Source organism: Microtus oregoni, unplaced genomic scaffold (genome assembly GCF_018167655.1).
Source record: "Microtus oregoni isolate MIOR12 unplaced genomic scaffold, Mior012 000128F_ref0000496, whole genome shotgun sequence".
Lineage (NCBI taxonomy): Eukaryota > Metazoa > Chordata > Mammalia > Rodentia > Cricetidae > Microtus > Microtus oregoni.
In genome coordinates, this window is record NW_024544771.1 from 574,277 (window position 1) to 588,631 (window position 14,355).

Here is a 14,355-nt window from a genome sequence, read left to right on the forward strand (position 1 = left end):
GAGATGTCCTTTTCCCAAAGATATTCAGGCTTGGAGTTTGCAAACTTGAACCCTGTTATTTCCAAGATTTGCAGGAAGAATAAAGACACCAAGTGTCACAAGTGCCCTTCTCCCCTGCCCATCCTTCCCAAGGCAATGCTGGCACCTGAACCCCAATGGCAGACACAAGCTCAAAAAATACACATTTGCACTGATCTAGAGAGGAGATTCATGGGGCAAAAAAGTACACGCATTTTCAGTTTCTAAAATTAGTCCTGGAAGAAATGGAGACCATTTGTATAAATTAGCCACTAGGAATCAATGGGTGCCAGGTGTGCTAGTGCGCACCTACAATCGCAACACTCAACACTGGCCACTGGAAGAGGTCAGGGTGATCTCGGCAAGTTCAAGACCATCCTGGGCCATGGGCCACATAGTGAGCGACTTCTAAACTACTCCAAGCTGGAGAACAAGAGTCTGTTTTAAAGGAAAAGGATAGGAAAGAAAGGGAAGAGAGGAGAGGAGAGAGATTAGTTGGGCATTCCTTGACTACCTCTCAGCCTCCCTTATCCTAGGTCCCTTTTCTTGAGGCTTGAGTTAAAGTAACAGCTAATGTCTTGGAACACTTTCCAAAGACAAGATGCTTCTAAACATCATGCCTAAACCATTTCCATTAGCAAAGATGCCGGCCACTGTTTTCCACTATAGTTAGAAAGTTACACTAGTCTGGGCTCATAGTAGGAGCGTTATAAAAGTTCCAGGAATGCCATCTGCGGATTTCCACCGTTCTCAGGCGGGAGCGTGTGGGATGGGCACCAGGTACACTTTAAAGAGGGGTTAAAAGACAGAAGAAATGGGACTCGGCAAGCTTCCTCTTTAAACAATCGGCTTTAATTACGCCTTGGACTTTTCAGTTTGGGCGATTATAACCCTTGAGGGATCGCCTAATAACAACTCTGCTGACTGCTCCTGTAATTAACTCCTAATTTATTTCAAACGGGGTGGGGTGGGGTAGAGGGCCCCAGCCTCTCCAGAGAGAACCAATCAGAGGCGAGCGTCCGTGGCGTCAGGAGCAGAGCAGCCGCCAATTGGCTGAGCCGAGTCTCCCACTTCCCCTCCGTGGACGGGCCGGGCTCCCGGCGCGCCCCTGCCGGCTCCCCCCCCAAAAGTTGGAGTCTTGGCTTGCAAGTTGCCAGCGGAGTCGCGCGCCGAGAGCTAGACGGCGCAGAAAGTCATGGCTTCTCCGGCCAAAGGCAGTGACTTGTTTTCGTCAGACGAGGAGGGCCCCGCGATGCTGGCCGGCCCGGGGCCTGGGGGTGCCGAGGGCGGCGTGGAGGAGCGCAGGGTCAAGGTCTCCAGCCTGCCCTTCAGCGTGGAGGCGCTCATGTCCGACAAGAAGCCGCCCAAGGAGTCACCCGTGGTGCCACCTGACTGCGCCTCGGCTGGCGCTGCTCTGCGGCCGCTGCTGCTGCCGGGACACGGCGTCCGGGAAGCGCACAGTCCCGGGCCTCTCGTCAAGCCCTTCGAGACCGCCTCGGTCAAGTCGGAAAATTCCGAAGATGGAGCGGCGTGGATACAGGAGCCCGGCAGATATTCCCCTCCGCCCAGTGAGTGCGCGCCCGGGACCGGACCCGGGGCTGCATCCGCGCGTGGGGTCCCAGAGGGGCTGGGGAGGGGTGTTAACAGGATGATGCTCTTGACCCCTGGGTACCCCAGTTCAGCGAGCGGTCCGCATCCCAGAATCCCTAGCTGCGCGAAGTCTAAGGTACCTGCGCTCTGGCTGGCATTTGAAAACCAAAGCGCAGTTGTTGGTGTCTGCAGTCCTTAGCCCCCTGCTCCGGACTCCTCATGTTTGTGTTTCACTGTCCATCATGGTACCTGCCGGGCAGTAGGGAGAGTCACTGTTTTGTTTCGTTGAGACAGGGTCCCTTGTGGGCCGTGCTGGCCTCGAACTCTGTATCGCAGGATAGTTTTGAATTCATCCTCCTGCTTTTAAGTGCTGTAATTACTGACTTGGCACGACCACGCTGGGCTGGAATCGACTTCTAATGAGTATCGAGATGTGTTTTACTGACGTTCAAAATAGACAGGCGTCCCTGTGAAGTGAGCCCCACTATAAAGATAAGACAATTGGAGGTTAACCAGACGTGGAGGGGAAATCGTTGGTTTTCTTCGAATTACAGAGTGTCCAAGCCAGATCCTACGAAGGGATGGCGGCCGAGACTGATTCGGAAAGGAAGCTGCTCCGTGTTCTAGTTCGTTGTTGATTAGGTTTTGAGTTTTGCAGCGAGCTAGTTAGTTCGGGCCAGACCCTCACGGGCTCTTCTGGGTTCACAGTGATAATTACCAGCATTCCTTCAGAACTTGAGAGTATACAGTGTGGTGCCACGAGTTCACCGGGTTTGGCTGCTTGGTAGAACCTCAGAGTACAGGCAGAGGCATGCCACCTGTGGCTTCGGACATGGTGGCTAGTGCTTTGCTTTTAAGAAGACTGCGCTTGCTTGTCCCAGGCCACCATCCATGCTTGCACTGGGCATGGGGATCTGGTGTCCATGCTTTCTGTGTCCCTCTATCGCTGGGGTCTGGCCATACTGATCTTTTTCACCAACACCCCACCTCCAGTGAGTCTGTCTTGACTGCCTTCCCAGGCTTAGCATCCTTTTAGGGTCCTGGGTCCTTTTACTATTGCCATTTGTCAGGCCCACTCCCTGCAGCTTTGTTTAGTTTTATCTTTTGGCCTTTGAGATTTATCTGCTCTGTTGCCTTTTTTCTGTGCCGTACCCCTCACTAAACTTTGGGAGAGTTGAGAAAGGAGGATTGTGGAGGGACTTTCCGAGCTCAGCTGGAAGAGGAGCTGCCTGCATTTTCCCCTTTCAGCCTTCGGGACTAGAGCTACAAGGTATTTTGTGAACAAAACAAGACCGTAGACCCAGGCGTCAGTGGCTGTCCCCTCTGGCAGTCTCTCTCCACCCTGTTGGAAATTCTGAAAGGCTGAAAGGGCCCAGAGATTAAGGACTTAAAGAATTTAACTCAAGTTTGCACAGCGCTTTTCACGACATTATCTTATCTGATCTCCTTTGTGTGGCGGTAGAGAGCCTCTTGTTAACAGATGAGGACACCTCTTAGCAGGGTTCAGAGGGATCAGCAGTTTGGGCCCCTGAAAAAGCTCTCGGGAACATTTGCTCATCACCCCCTAAGTGGAGTTCTGGGTCCTCCAAAACCGAGTCCTCCAAGCCACCCCAAGGGATAAGTAATATTTATCCATTTTATTGACATTGAAATGGAGGCTCAACAAGGTGAAAAGTCTTAACTTGTTTAACAAATTTAGAGTGCCTGTGTATTGCTAGGCCCTAGGGCAATGCCCCACAGCACTTCCAGGATTCCAGCCTTGAAACAGGACGGTGGCCAAAGGTCAGAAATCTGGCATACTTAGGCCTGGGGATCTAGGAGAGCAGTTTCCCCACCAGCCCTGTAACTTCTCTGCAGTGGGCTGTGCTCCCTGTCTGCCATAATAGCTTTTTATAAGAAACTCAGGGATCTCAGAGAAGGTTTCATTTGAAAGCATAGGACTTTTTGGTACTTGGGGTCTGGAAGTGTCAGCAGGATGGGCCCAGAGAGTATCGAGAATCATCTGGGAGCGGGAGCAGGAGCTGGAGGGATTGACCAACCCTGGTTCTGGTTTTGTTATTTGGAGAAAGTAGGCTGAATGTTGTTTGCCTTGTGTGATCACATGCTTTCTTTGGCTGATAAAACGGTAGGGGTGGGGGGAACATACTCATTTCATGGCTTTGCCACATACGCACAGTCCTCAAGGCCTGGACTTTGCAATTCTCCACACCACAACAAGAGTGACCCAAGCTACCCGGTTCAAATCTCCTCTGGGGAACTGGCAGCAAGTGAGTGCCTTGAAGTTTGGAGTCTGAAGGGAGCCTGGGTAGGCTTGGGAAGCTCAGGATTCCAGCCTTGGTGTTTGTTGGCTTGAGAGTGAGGAAAGCCCCTTCCCCTAGGCTCTCTTAGGGATTAGCATATGCAAAAGCAGGGCCTTTTTTGAAGTCTCTTATTCAGTTTTCTCCGGGGTTTCTGTTTTCTGACCGCAGAAGCTGCCACTTTGTAAAGTGACGGGCTAATACCGTGACACTGGGACCGAGGCTGGGTTGGGACTTGCGCTGTGTCACTCTCAAGTATGAAGTGTAAATTCTTCTTTGGGCCACCAAAGTAACTAAACAAGAAATGTTACATTCCCCTGCGAAGACACAGGAGTTACCAGCCTGGCTACATAAGAAAAATTAGAATAACTTGTAAATGCCAAAAGTAGAAAAATAATTGTTTAACATTCTATTCTATTCTCGTCACTTTACACTCCTCCCCTAGCCCGGAGGGAAACAAGACCAGAATGAGTTGAGTGGCTGCTGTGGAGTCACCTTTAGGCCCCATGCTTGTGTTTCCTAAAGCAGCCCATTTTAAACGGAGTCTGGACGCTGTGGCCAGGTCTTTATTTTGCTTGTTATTCCCCACTTCTAAATTCCAACAACAAAATAATCATTTACACATTTGCCCTAAACCATGAAATGGATGAAAGAGACAAAGATGCCATCCTCAGGGGCTCAGAGTTCAGAGGCAGAGGGATTTCTCTTGACATGTCCATTTATGAGCCAGCTAATTCCCCCCCACACACACACACCTCCTTCTTAGTAAAGTTTATACTGCCAAAGCACACAGCCAAGAAACGGATTCCACATCCAGATCTGTAAAATGATGTTGGGGTTTTATAATCTGTAGGGTGGATGCAGTGACAGCTGTGTGGTTGTTTATTGCTTAGATCTGCCTGTCCATCCGTGGATGCTATTATAATACCGCAGGCCTTATCTCCATGATTATCCTTCATAAACAGGCTGGTGCAAGCCAGCTTCTCTGGTTCAGAGAGCGGTCCAAGGCTGACCCAGCATCTAGCACCCTTTTCGTTTTCCTCCTGATGTGTGCATCAGTGAGAACAGGCATGAGTTCAGGCCCCCATTTTAAAGACAAGAGATTGAATTCTGAGGAAGTTTTATGTCTTAGATAATGCTCAGCTCCTGTGACTTACAGACGGCTTTAGTCGTGGTTTCTATTTCCATTTTCTGCAGTGTAATATGTTTTCCATATAAAAAGTTTCATGACCACATTACTCTAGCTGATATAAAAATATAGCAACTACCATTTAAATGTGGTCCTTTTCCACTCTACTACACACACACACACACACACACACACACACACACACACAGATTTGACAAAGGTACCTTTTTGGATAATGAGCCAAGGTTTATGTGTTCTCTTAAGAGAGGAGAGAATGGCACAGTTGCTAATTGGTTCCCCTCTCTGTTCTTTAGGACACATGAGCCCCACAACCTGCACCCTGAGGAAACACAAGACCAACCGGAAGCCACGCACGCCCTTCACCACATCCCAGCTTCTAGCCCTGGAGCGCAAGTTCCGCCAGAAACAGTACCTCTCCATTGCAGAGCGGGCCGAGTTCTCCAGCTCTCTGAACCTTACAGAAACCCAGGTCAAAATCTGGTTCCAGAACCGAAGGGCTAAGGCGAAAAGACTGCAGGAGGCGGAACTGGAAAAGCTGAAAATGGCTGCCAAACCTATGCTGCCCTCAGGCTTCAGTCTGCCCTTCCCCATCAACTCTCCCCTGCAAGCAGCATCCATTTATGGAGCATCCTACCCCTTCCATAGACCTGTGCTTCCCATCCCGCCTGTTGGACTCTATGCCACGCCGGTTGGATATGGCATGTATCATCTATCCTAAAGAAGACCAAATGGATAGACTCCGGGATGGATGTTTGCATGAAAGCATTCCCCTCCCTCTCCTAGAAGGTGGTGCCAGTCCAGCTCCTGAACACAAACCTTGCATCGCCACCCTAAGCCACAGGGCCCACAGGGCCGCTTGATACAGAGTGACTTTGTTATTTAGGTGAGAGGCACCAAGACCTGTTTTGTTTTCATAATCTTCCAGATGCCCCCCTTTCCTCTCACAAATATTGGCTCTGCTAGTTTTTATGTATAAATATATAATAAAATATAAGACATTTTTATATGCCAGATGTAAAAATTCAAGTTATTTTGAAAGGCAAAATTTATATATACATTTATCCGTTTTTCTAGATAGCATCTTCTTAAAATACTGTGTTAAGTTTGCTACATTTTCTTAAAGGGAAAGAGATTATTTGCAGAATTTGCTAGAATTTGGGAGGATGGTGGGCCTTCTTATGGAAAGCATACCAGAAATAGGCACAGAGCATATAAGAAGTAGATTCAGGTAGATTCTTACAAAGGAAGGGAGGTGTGTACCTGTTTGCCTTTTATGTGCATAAGGACGATCCCTTGCATACGATCCTATTTTCCTTCCTTTTCTCCATAGTAACTCTTTTTGTTTTATTAAGGTCAGTGAGAGGAGGCTCAGAATAACCCTGAGAATTCCTCAGGGTCAGGTTAGGAAACCTTCCTAACTCCAGTCAGGTCTGTCTTTACTCCGGTCCAGGTAATTGGCCTTAGAAAGAGTTTAAAGGGTAAGCGTGTTTGGAAGAACTGATTTCTGTGAAATGCACAGTCCACCAGTCCTCACGTTGCAGAGGTGATTGGGGAGGATATCGTAATGGTCTGCTTAAAAACCAGTGTCTTGTAACAGTTTTCTATATTTTCAATGTTCTTCAACAATCCATAGAATCAGGAAGGGAAAAAAAAAACATGGTTTCATTGTGTGTGCTTACTGTATGTGCTAAACTTATTAGGGAAGTTTATATGCTCTAACATGTTGGGGGCAGAGGGTGAAGCCGTCTTATGGACTTGCTGAAAATGTTGTCAGACAACACAGTCGGCTCCTTGGTATTTACCGTCCTGTCCATCTCTTCCAGTATATTTTTAGCCATCGAAAGGGTATCTTGTATAATTTTATATATTTTATTGAAGAGTTATTTCTTATCTCTTACTCTGAATTAAATTAAAATGTTTTATTGCAGTAAAGTCTGTCCCAACTCACAGTTATTTTTAAAAAGTAGTCTATTCTTAGCTAGATTGGGGGAGAGGCATCCAGATAAGTGGGGGGAGAGCTGGCACTTTTAATTCCTCCATTAATGTAAATCAGATCGAGTTGTGACCAAATTTGGGTGCTAGAGGAGTCAGCAGGTCCTGGGACATTTGGAAATAATCAGTTGGCAGCCTGTATGGCTCAAGGAGAAGCTGTTGAAATCACCATTCAAAGTTTATCATGCTGCTCTAAAGATGAGTTTTTCAAAGTGGTGAAACAGTGCTCCCCAGACTCCTCCTAGTCTGTAGATGGCCCTGGGAAAATCTTGAACTTGGAAGTTTGTAGCCACCGAACCAACTCAAGTTGAGGCTTTTACTGCTCGCTCTGTGCTGGTAGGACGAAAGAGCTCGCGGGGTTGAGAAGCCTGAAAAGGATGCGGGGGAGGGGTTGTGGGGCGGGGTTCCCTGTACTGTTGTCTCTCAAGGAGATGGACCCCAAATGAGCACAATTTTCTATTTGAAGAGGGCGACCCTGCCCATCTATCCCCAAAGAACTTAGATGCCCTCCCTGCATCAGGCTTGGGGTTTGAGGCATAGTGATAAAAATCAGAATAAAGGTGGGGGAAGACGGAAGAGGATTTAAAACTCAGCTTTCTGTTGTGCTGGAGATGCCTTTCGTTCCCCCCCCCCCCCCCCCCAGATGCTTCTGTCACCTTGGGAACAGATGAGGGGCTTAAGAACGCAGTGTAGGACTGTGTGGTAGAGAGTGGGGCGCTTTCCGGGAATTGCCAGTGCATGGTACTCACCTTGGAGGTAGCACCCGAAAATCCATGTTTGTGAGCCCGAGGCTCATCATGGTCATGGTGGCCGGGCCCCTTTCCTTAGATCCAAACCTATCCTGCAAAGGCTGGAAGTTGGAGATTGGCGTCCTGCCGCCTGGTTATCGCCCTCAGCTGAGCCGCCGGCGGGTCCCAGGGCCACCAAAATGCGTGCTTCTCCTTCTTTTTCGGCCTTTCGCTCCCCGAAGTCCAAAATTCCAGACAGAAATCTGCCACACGTATTTAAGAGATGCATTTCCCAAAGTCCAAAGCCCTTCCTGGTTTCGTCATCAGCTGCCAAGGGGTCCCTAATTACCCTGTCCACCCCGCTTCCTTTCCGGCGCCTCATGGACCGGTAACCTCGGGCGGTGATAGCTGGGTGGGGATCTGGAGACACCGGCCTCTGGGTTAAGGCTCAGCTTGCCTCCGGAGGTAAGGTATTAAGTCCGGAGTTTGATTCCAAGAACCTGGTCGGACAAGTGGGGTAAACTGGACTCTGGCTGCCTGGGCACCACGTACGTGACTCCAGATGCAATACTCAGAATGAGAAGCCATGAAGGGTTGCTCTGGCTCAAAAGTTAACGGGGTTCAGTGCTTCTGAGTGGACAGGCTTTTCCCACTGAGGATGGCGAGGGCAGACATGCCCTGTGCTCTGGGCGGCTTACCCCCCTCTTGTCTAGGTTGGGTCTCACCTCTGTCAGGCCTGGTCCTTCGCACCAGGTATTTCAGAGCCCAGACTGGCAGCCTGAGAAGGCTAGAAGACCTTCCCTGGCCCCGGACCCACACCCGCAGAGACTATGGGAAATTTAAACTCCAGGTACTTTTGAGAAGTCTTTGGTCATCCTTTCATCGACTGCCAGTAACCCGGCATACGAATACACCTGCCCTTCCCTACTTGAAAGCTTTCACCAAAACAAAACAACAACAACAAACGCTTTGCTTTTTAAAATAGGGGGAAAGGACAGGAGTTTGCATTTATGGAGCTGAGGAGCCAGTATTTAGGGTCGATGGGGGCGCCTTTCTTGAACCAGTGCTCGGCACACATCCTTCGGTGAGGTCACAGACAGTCGGGAAAACTGATGCCCAGAGAGGTAGCTCGCTGAGGTCACAGATGACAGCGATGGCTGGGGAATCCAGTTGAAGGGTGAGCTGAGGAGGTGGTGACCGAAGAGGTGGCCTAGAAGGACGCGCTCAGAAAGCCGGCGGGTATCTGAAGGGCCAGCTTTGGAGTTCTGCACCGACTCCGGTCCCTCATTGCTGAGGGGCTTCCGCAGGGCATCTCCACCCGCCCTGGGGACCCAGCCCGCCCCTCCCCCTCTCGGTCCTGCTTTGGTGACGCGGGGGCAGGGGCCGTAGGAGGTAGGCCGTGGAGGCCTGGCTGAGAGCGGGAACTGGTGAAACGTCTGCCTGACCCGACTGAAAAGAGGATGCCTGCCTTTGAGCGCAACCTTGTCTGACCGAATGAAAACTCCCACGGCCATTCTTTGCTATGAAAGCCTCTCATTTGCCACGGGTTGGAGAGGCCATTGCTCCACCCCCATTCCTTTTCCACCGCTGGGCTGGAAATAAGCATAAACCTCATTTATAAAGGAACCCACGTCACACACACACACACCCTCCCCAAAATCACAGGGCCTAGTTGGGGAAGTCGATTGTGCCTGCTTCCCCTTTCATGTAAGAACAACAAAAAAATCCGAGATTGGTGATGGTACAGGCCGCTTTAATGAAATAAAGTAGTCACGGCAAGGAGGAAAAGGCTCCTGTCAACCTCCAGGCCCCGTTACCCGCCCCTCACCCCCAGACACCCTCTCCCTCCACCCTCCCGGAACAAAATGAACAGCAGTAAAATGGCTTTCTGGAATAGCCCGCTTCAAAGCAGAGCGGAGGACTCGCTGCCGACTCTCAATACTGCCCCGATAAGGTCCTAATAGCCGAATCCAAACTCTATACACCTCTGACTTTTCCAACCTCCTCCAACCTCGCTGCATTTGTGGAGGAAAACACTTTGATGTCCTGAGTCCTCCAAACAATTATTATTATAATTTTAAACAACCTGGTATTTTCCATTACTAACGGCTCAAGCTTTGAAGTTACACCTCATAATTTCCTAAATTAAATAAATCATTTTAAGTTTGCACTGGGAGGCTTTTAATAGCAGAGAAAGGAATATCATTATCTTATTGAGACCCAATTGTGGTGGCTCCAGCTTGGCTGTAGCTGGGGGCAAAGCAGACCTAGTCTAACAGACATACTTTATTAACCTCCCATAACTCTTGAAAGAACAGTTTTATATTTTCTTTGATTTCCCCCCTCCCTCTCCTATTTTAAAGCTGTCCCAACCTTTAATTAGTGCTTAATATGAAAAGCATTATTTTTTTAATGCTATGTAATTTACCAGCGGCAACAGGCCAACTTAACAATTGTTTATTAGACTTGGTTTTTCACACAGGGCAAAGAATGCCGCTCTAAACCCAACTTTTCATGGGTGGTTGCACTAATTAATACAGTGTCTGAAGCTCCTAGGGTTTTTTTTTAATATTGAAGCATATGAGGGTGGAGGGGGGTTTTCAGAGTTTCAGCTCCTGCAGACGACATTCCCTGATTTCTTTCATGCTGTTTTGTCCTGTCTGTGAAGTTAACACAGACAGAAGCTGTTCCCTGGCTCCCCAGACGCTGAGATCCCAGCAACAGCAAGGGAACCCTGGGCACCTCAACTTGTGATTTATGACTTTTGAGGCCAGGCTTGGAGGCTCAGGGGGGTCCATTGCTCATTCCGAGCTTAGGGTGGGGTCGCCCCTCATCCAGCCTTCAAGGGTGCAGAACAAACCTGATGTCTTGGTCTGGGCCAAGCAAGTGCCCGGATGGCCTGGGCACCAGAGAGTGCTTGATGTTGGGCATAGAATTTGCTGGGGTGAGGCAGGAACTGGGGAAAAGGGGTGGGATGAAGGACAAGCTGAGACCCAGGTCTGTCGCCCTGCCATCGATCTGACTCTTGGCTTCCTTCTCCTTCCTCGTTCTTTTGTCTTATTTCCCTTTCACGTCTTCTGTTCCTCTCCCACTCTTTCCCCCTCCTTCTTTTTAATATTCCCCTCCTTTATTTTTCACGCCCATCCCACTTTATGTCTCGTTAATTTTTCCTGTCTCCGATTTGTTTTGAATGCGCTCATCCTGGTAACTTCTCCCTCCCTCTCTTTTCTTCCCTCCTCCTTACAGATGTCATTGCTCCTGCGTAGCTCTCCCAGAGTTTCCCACACCCTCGTTTTCTAAATTAGTACCATCCCCACCCTCTCCTCTTGCCCTCTTCTTGCTTCCAGTTTTTCTTCTATCCCAGCAGCTCGGAACAGGCGGATGTCGCGGTCCGGAGCTGCTCACTCAGCGTAGGGTGGCTCGATTCTGCTCTGCGCTCTCTCTTGGGGGCTGCACCTGGCTAGCCAGCCTCTGATCGACCCTGGCGCGGGAAGGGGCCAGGACTCAGGGCCAGAAGGACAGAGTCCGGGAGCGAGGCCCCTCCCGCCCCTCCCGCAGCCAGCCGCCCGTTTGAAGTCGCGAGCCGGGCAGGAATGCAGCCGGGTTATCAATCACCCAGCTGGATCCCGAAGGTCTCAGCCTAATCACATTTAATTGCTCGTGGAGGCCCATTCTCGCCCCCGGCTCGCCGCCGCGCTCAATTACTCCCCAAATACCTGCCATCAATAAATGTGCACTGACACCGGGCCCAGCCCGCTCCTCTGGCCCAGTAGATTCCAGGCGACCAGGTAACCTCGACCCCGCGCCCACCCCATCGTTAAACTTCAAATCTCAAGAGAACAAGCCGCGCAGAGGACACCCCCACCACCACCGCGCCCCGGTTGAGCGCTCCCCAAGGGGCAGGCTCTGATACTCAGAGACTTACATTCATCTTCTCCTTTCAGGGAATGGGGCTTACGTCGGGTGTTAGTTTTGCCCGAGGTGATCAAGACAAGCAACAGGGGTGAAACCTTGCCACCCATCCCAGCTACGGCGGCTGGAGGAAAACATGAGACAATAGCGCCTCCCAGAGGCCGGAGATTTGCCTCCTCCTCCCTTCCTCGTGGTAGTGCGCTGACCAGGCACTTCTTCAGCCCTCAGGTGCCTGTCTGTGGCCTGCTGTTTGTGAAGCAAGAACCCTTGGACTCATTTTCCAGATGAGTCCCAGGGAGCCCCAGGCATGAACTGAGCAGGGGAGAGCTAGCCACAGACAGAAGCCCTGGGTCCCCTGCCTAATGTTCTAGGACACCTAGCTGCCGTCCATTCCCCTCCAGCCCCTATTCTGTTAACTCACAGAAATCATGGTCCTCTCCCTCTCCCTACCCCTGTCACTCCACAAAAGTACACTTCCGACTAGGAATTGCACAGAGAGGTGGCACAGCGCTACCCAAATCACACAGCAGGTGTGAGCTCAGAGCCTAGAAATCCGGTCAGCTCAAGTCCAGCCCAGCCCAGCTATTTGCATGCCATTATCCTCCCGCTGAGAATCTTCTTTAAAAAGGCCCAGCATCCTGTCTCTTTTTTTACATGGCTTACCATTCCCAGGGAGGTGATAATTATATATCTACACAAGGCAAAGGCGGTCTATCAAAAGGGAGACTTGACTTTCTTTATTCCACCTCTCCCCCCTTTTGTTTGAAGTTGGTTGGTAGCTAAGTAGCTGAGGATGACCCTGAACTCGTGATCCTCCTGCCTTTAACAGCACCACGACAGTTTCCAGCTTCAATATGCTTACCATAATTCCTTATGTGCGTCTACATGTACAAAATAAGTCTTGGTGTCTAATGTTCTACATTCATGTGAAATGTTACCTTGATCATATAGATTATAAAAATGGGTTTTAATAAAGAGAGTGAGATAGCAGAGCTGGGTGGGGGCAGGTGTGAGAAGTTAAGTCTTAGCTGGCTTGAGTTATATTTGGTTCGGTTATTTGTTCAGTTGTTTCTCTCTTTTCCAAGTATACAGGTTCCTCAAAGGGGTTTCTGTATTGCTGGGCATGCCATTTAAAAAAGAAAGAAAGAAAGAAAGAAAGAGAAAAGAAAGAAAGCTATTTGGGCAAAGCTTTGCCTGTTTTTATTTCAATGCTGAAATTACTCCTGACTTTGTAAGGAAATTCTGTCTGACTGCACAGCGTCTCTCGAGTCCCCTCTCAGAAAATGGCCTGAAAGGTGGTGCTGATGGACGAGGCTGTTGTGGAGGTTGAATTGGCCATTTAGAGCAAGTCCAAAGGCTGCAGCATATCAGCGGGTTAGCCCCACTGGGCTTTGTGGTGGGCGTCTCTTTGTTCAGTTAGCAGTGAGAGCAGAGCAGAGCCCAAAAGACAATGTAGGAAATCCCAGGGGTGAGTACAGGGAAGATGACCTTGGACTTGAGAAGTCCAGGAAAGCTACTATGTCCAGTTAATGGATGTGGGCTGAGGGAAGGGCCATCCCCTGCCCTCTACCCCATCCCGTTAGTTAGGGTGTGCAGGCCCAGCCTTTGAGAGTTGGCACCCAGCGCTAAATAATCCCTAGTTTAGAGTATTAATGCCTTTCGCGACAACCAGAAAGTTCAGCCCACTCTGATGAAAATGTAAACCTGTTCTTTTGATTTTTTTGGTCCCCTAGGCAATAAGCAACAACGGGTACCCAAGAAATCAGGCCCCAGAAGGAAAGATTTCATTGGAGAGAAGGCAGGATATTTCTAAAGCTTGGGGCAGATAAAAACTGAGTCAGGCCTAAAATGTTTCTTTTCTCAGGGTCAACAATGCCCAAATTTTCTCCATACATGATCCCTGCCTGCATCTGGGTCAAGAAAGTACAGTCCTTAGGTTTTTAGAAGAAAATTAAACTGGTAAGTCTTTGGGATCCAAAATGACTGTAATGTCTGGCTACCTACCAGCCATCTATGTGTGTGATGGACGTTGAATCCAGGACCACCATGCTCTTGCTAGCCTCTGCCTGCTACGGTGCTCCTGACCCGCAGACCAGTCACAGTGACGGTGACAGTATATGAGCGTTGCTTTTCATAAGTCAGCTCCAAGTCAAGAATCCTTTATTCTGGATCTTAGCATACACCAGTGGTCCTGACCCTCCAGTGCCCTAAGACTGTCCTGAGATTCTCTAATGAAAAGAATTGAATTCACTACAACTAAGAATGAAAATGTGCATTGTTCATCCTTTCTGATAGTAACTGACTTAAAGTACTTAGCTGGCCTAAATCAGCAAAACTTCATTTTCACCCACATAACCATTATCAGCCCCATTTCACAGATATGGAAAGTGTGGTGTTTGGCCATGATCTCACAGCTGAGTGGCAGATGAAGAACAGAGTCCAGAGGAACAAGCTCTTTAGATAACTGATGTCATTCTCTCTCTCTCTCTCTCTCTCTCTCTCTCTCTCTCTCTCTCTGTGTGTGTGTGTGTGTGTGTGTGTGTGTGTGTGTGTGTATGCAGGTATCTGAGGAGGCCAGAAGAGGGTGTTGGATCTCCTGGAGTTACAGGTGATCGTGAAGCCTTCCTGAAGTAGAAAGTTGTCTAGGCAGATGCAGAGAGGCTTGCTA

At 49.3% G+C, this 14,355-nt stretch overlaps 1 protein-coding gene across 1 annotated transcript; it reads left to right on the forward strand.

Annotated features, from left to right (window-relative positions):
• Positions 1-1,213: 1,213 nt before the first annotated feature.
• LOC121444495 (homeobox protein MSX-2-like) lies at positions 1,214-6,870 on the forward strand. The gene is made up of 2 exons (XM_041646307.1): positions 1,214-1,586; positions 5,349-6,870. Exons 1-2 carry the CDS (start codon positions 1,214-1,216, stop codon positions 5,771-5,773), a joined length of 798 nt encoding a protein of 265 aa, XP_041502241.1. The 3' UTR covers positions 5,774-6,870.
• The last annotated feature ends 7,485 nt before the right edge of the window (positions 6,871-14,355 follow it).

Excerpts from the sequence above, each read along its gene's own strand:
- LOC121444495 (XM_041646307.1), top strand. The coding sequence starts at position 1,214 with ATGGCTTCTCCGGCCAAAGGCAGTGACTTGTTTTCGTCAGACGAGGAG. Across the intron at positions 1,587-5,348 it reads CAGATATTCCCCTCCGCCCA|GACACATGAGCCCCACAACC; the intron begins GTGAGTGCGCGC and ends TCTGTTCTTTAG.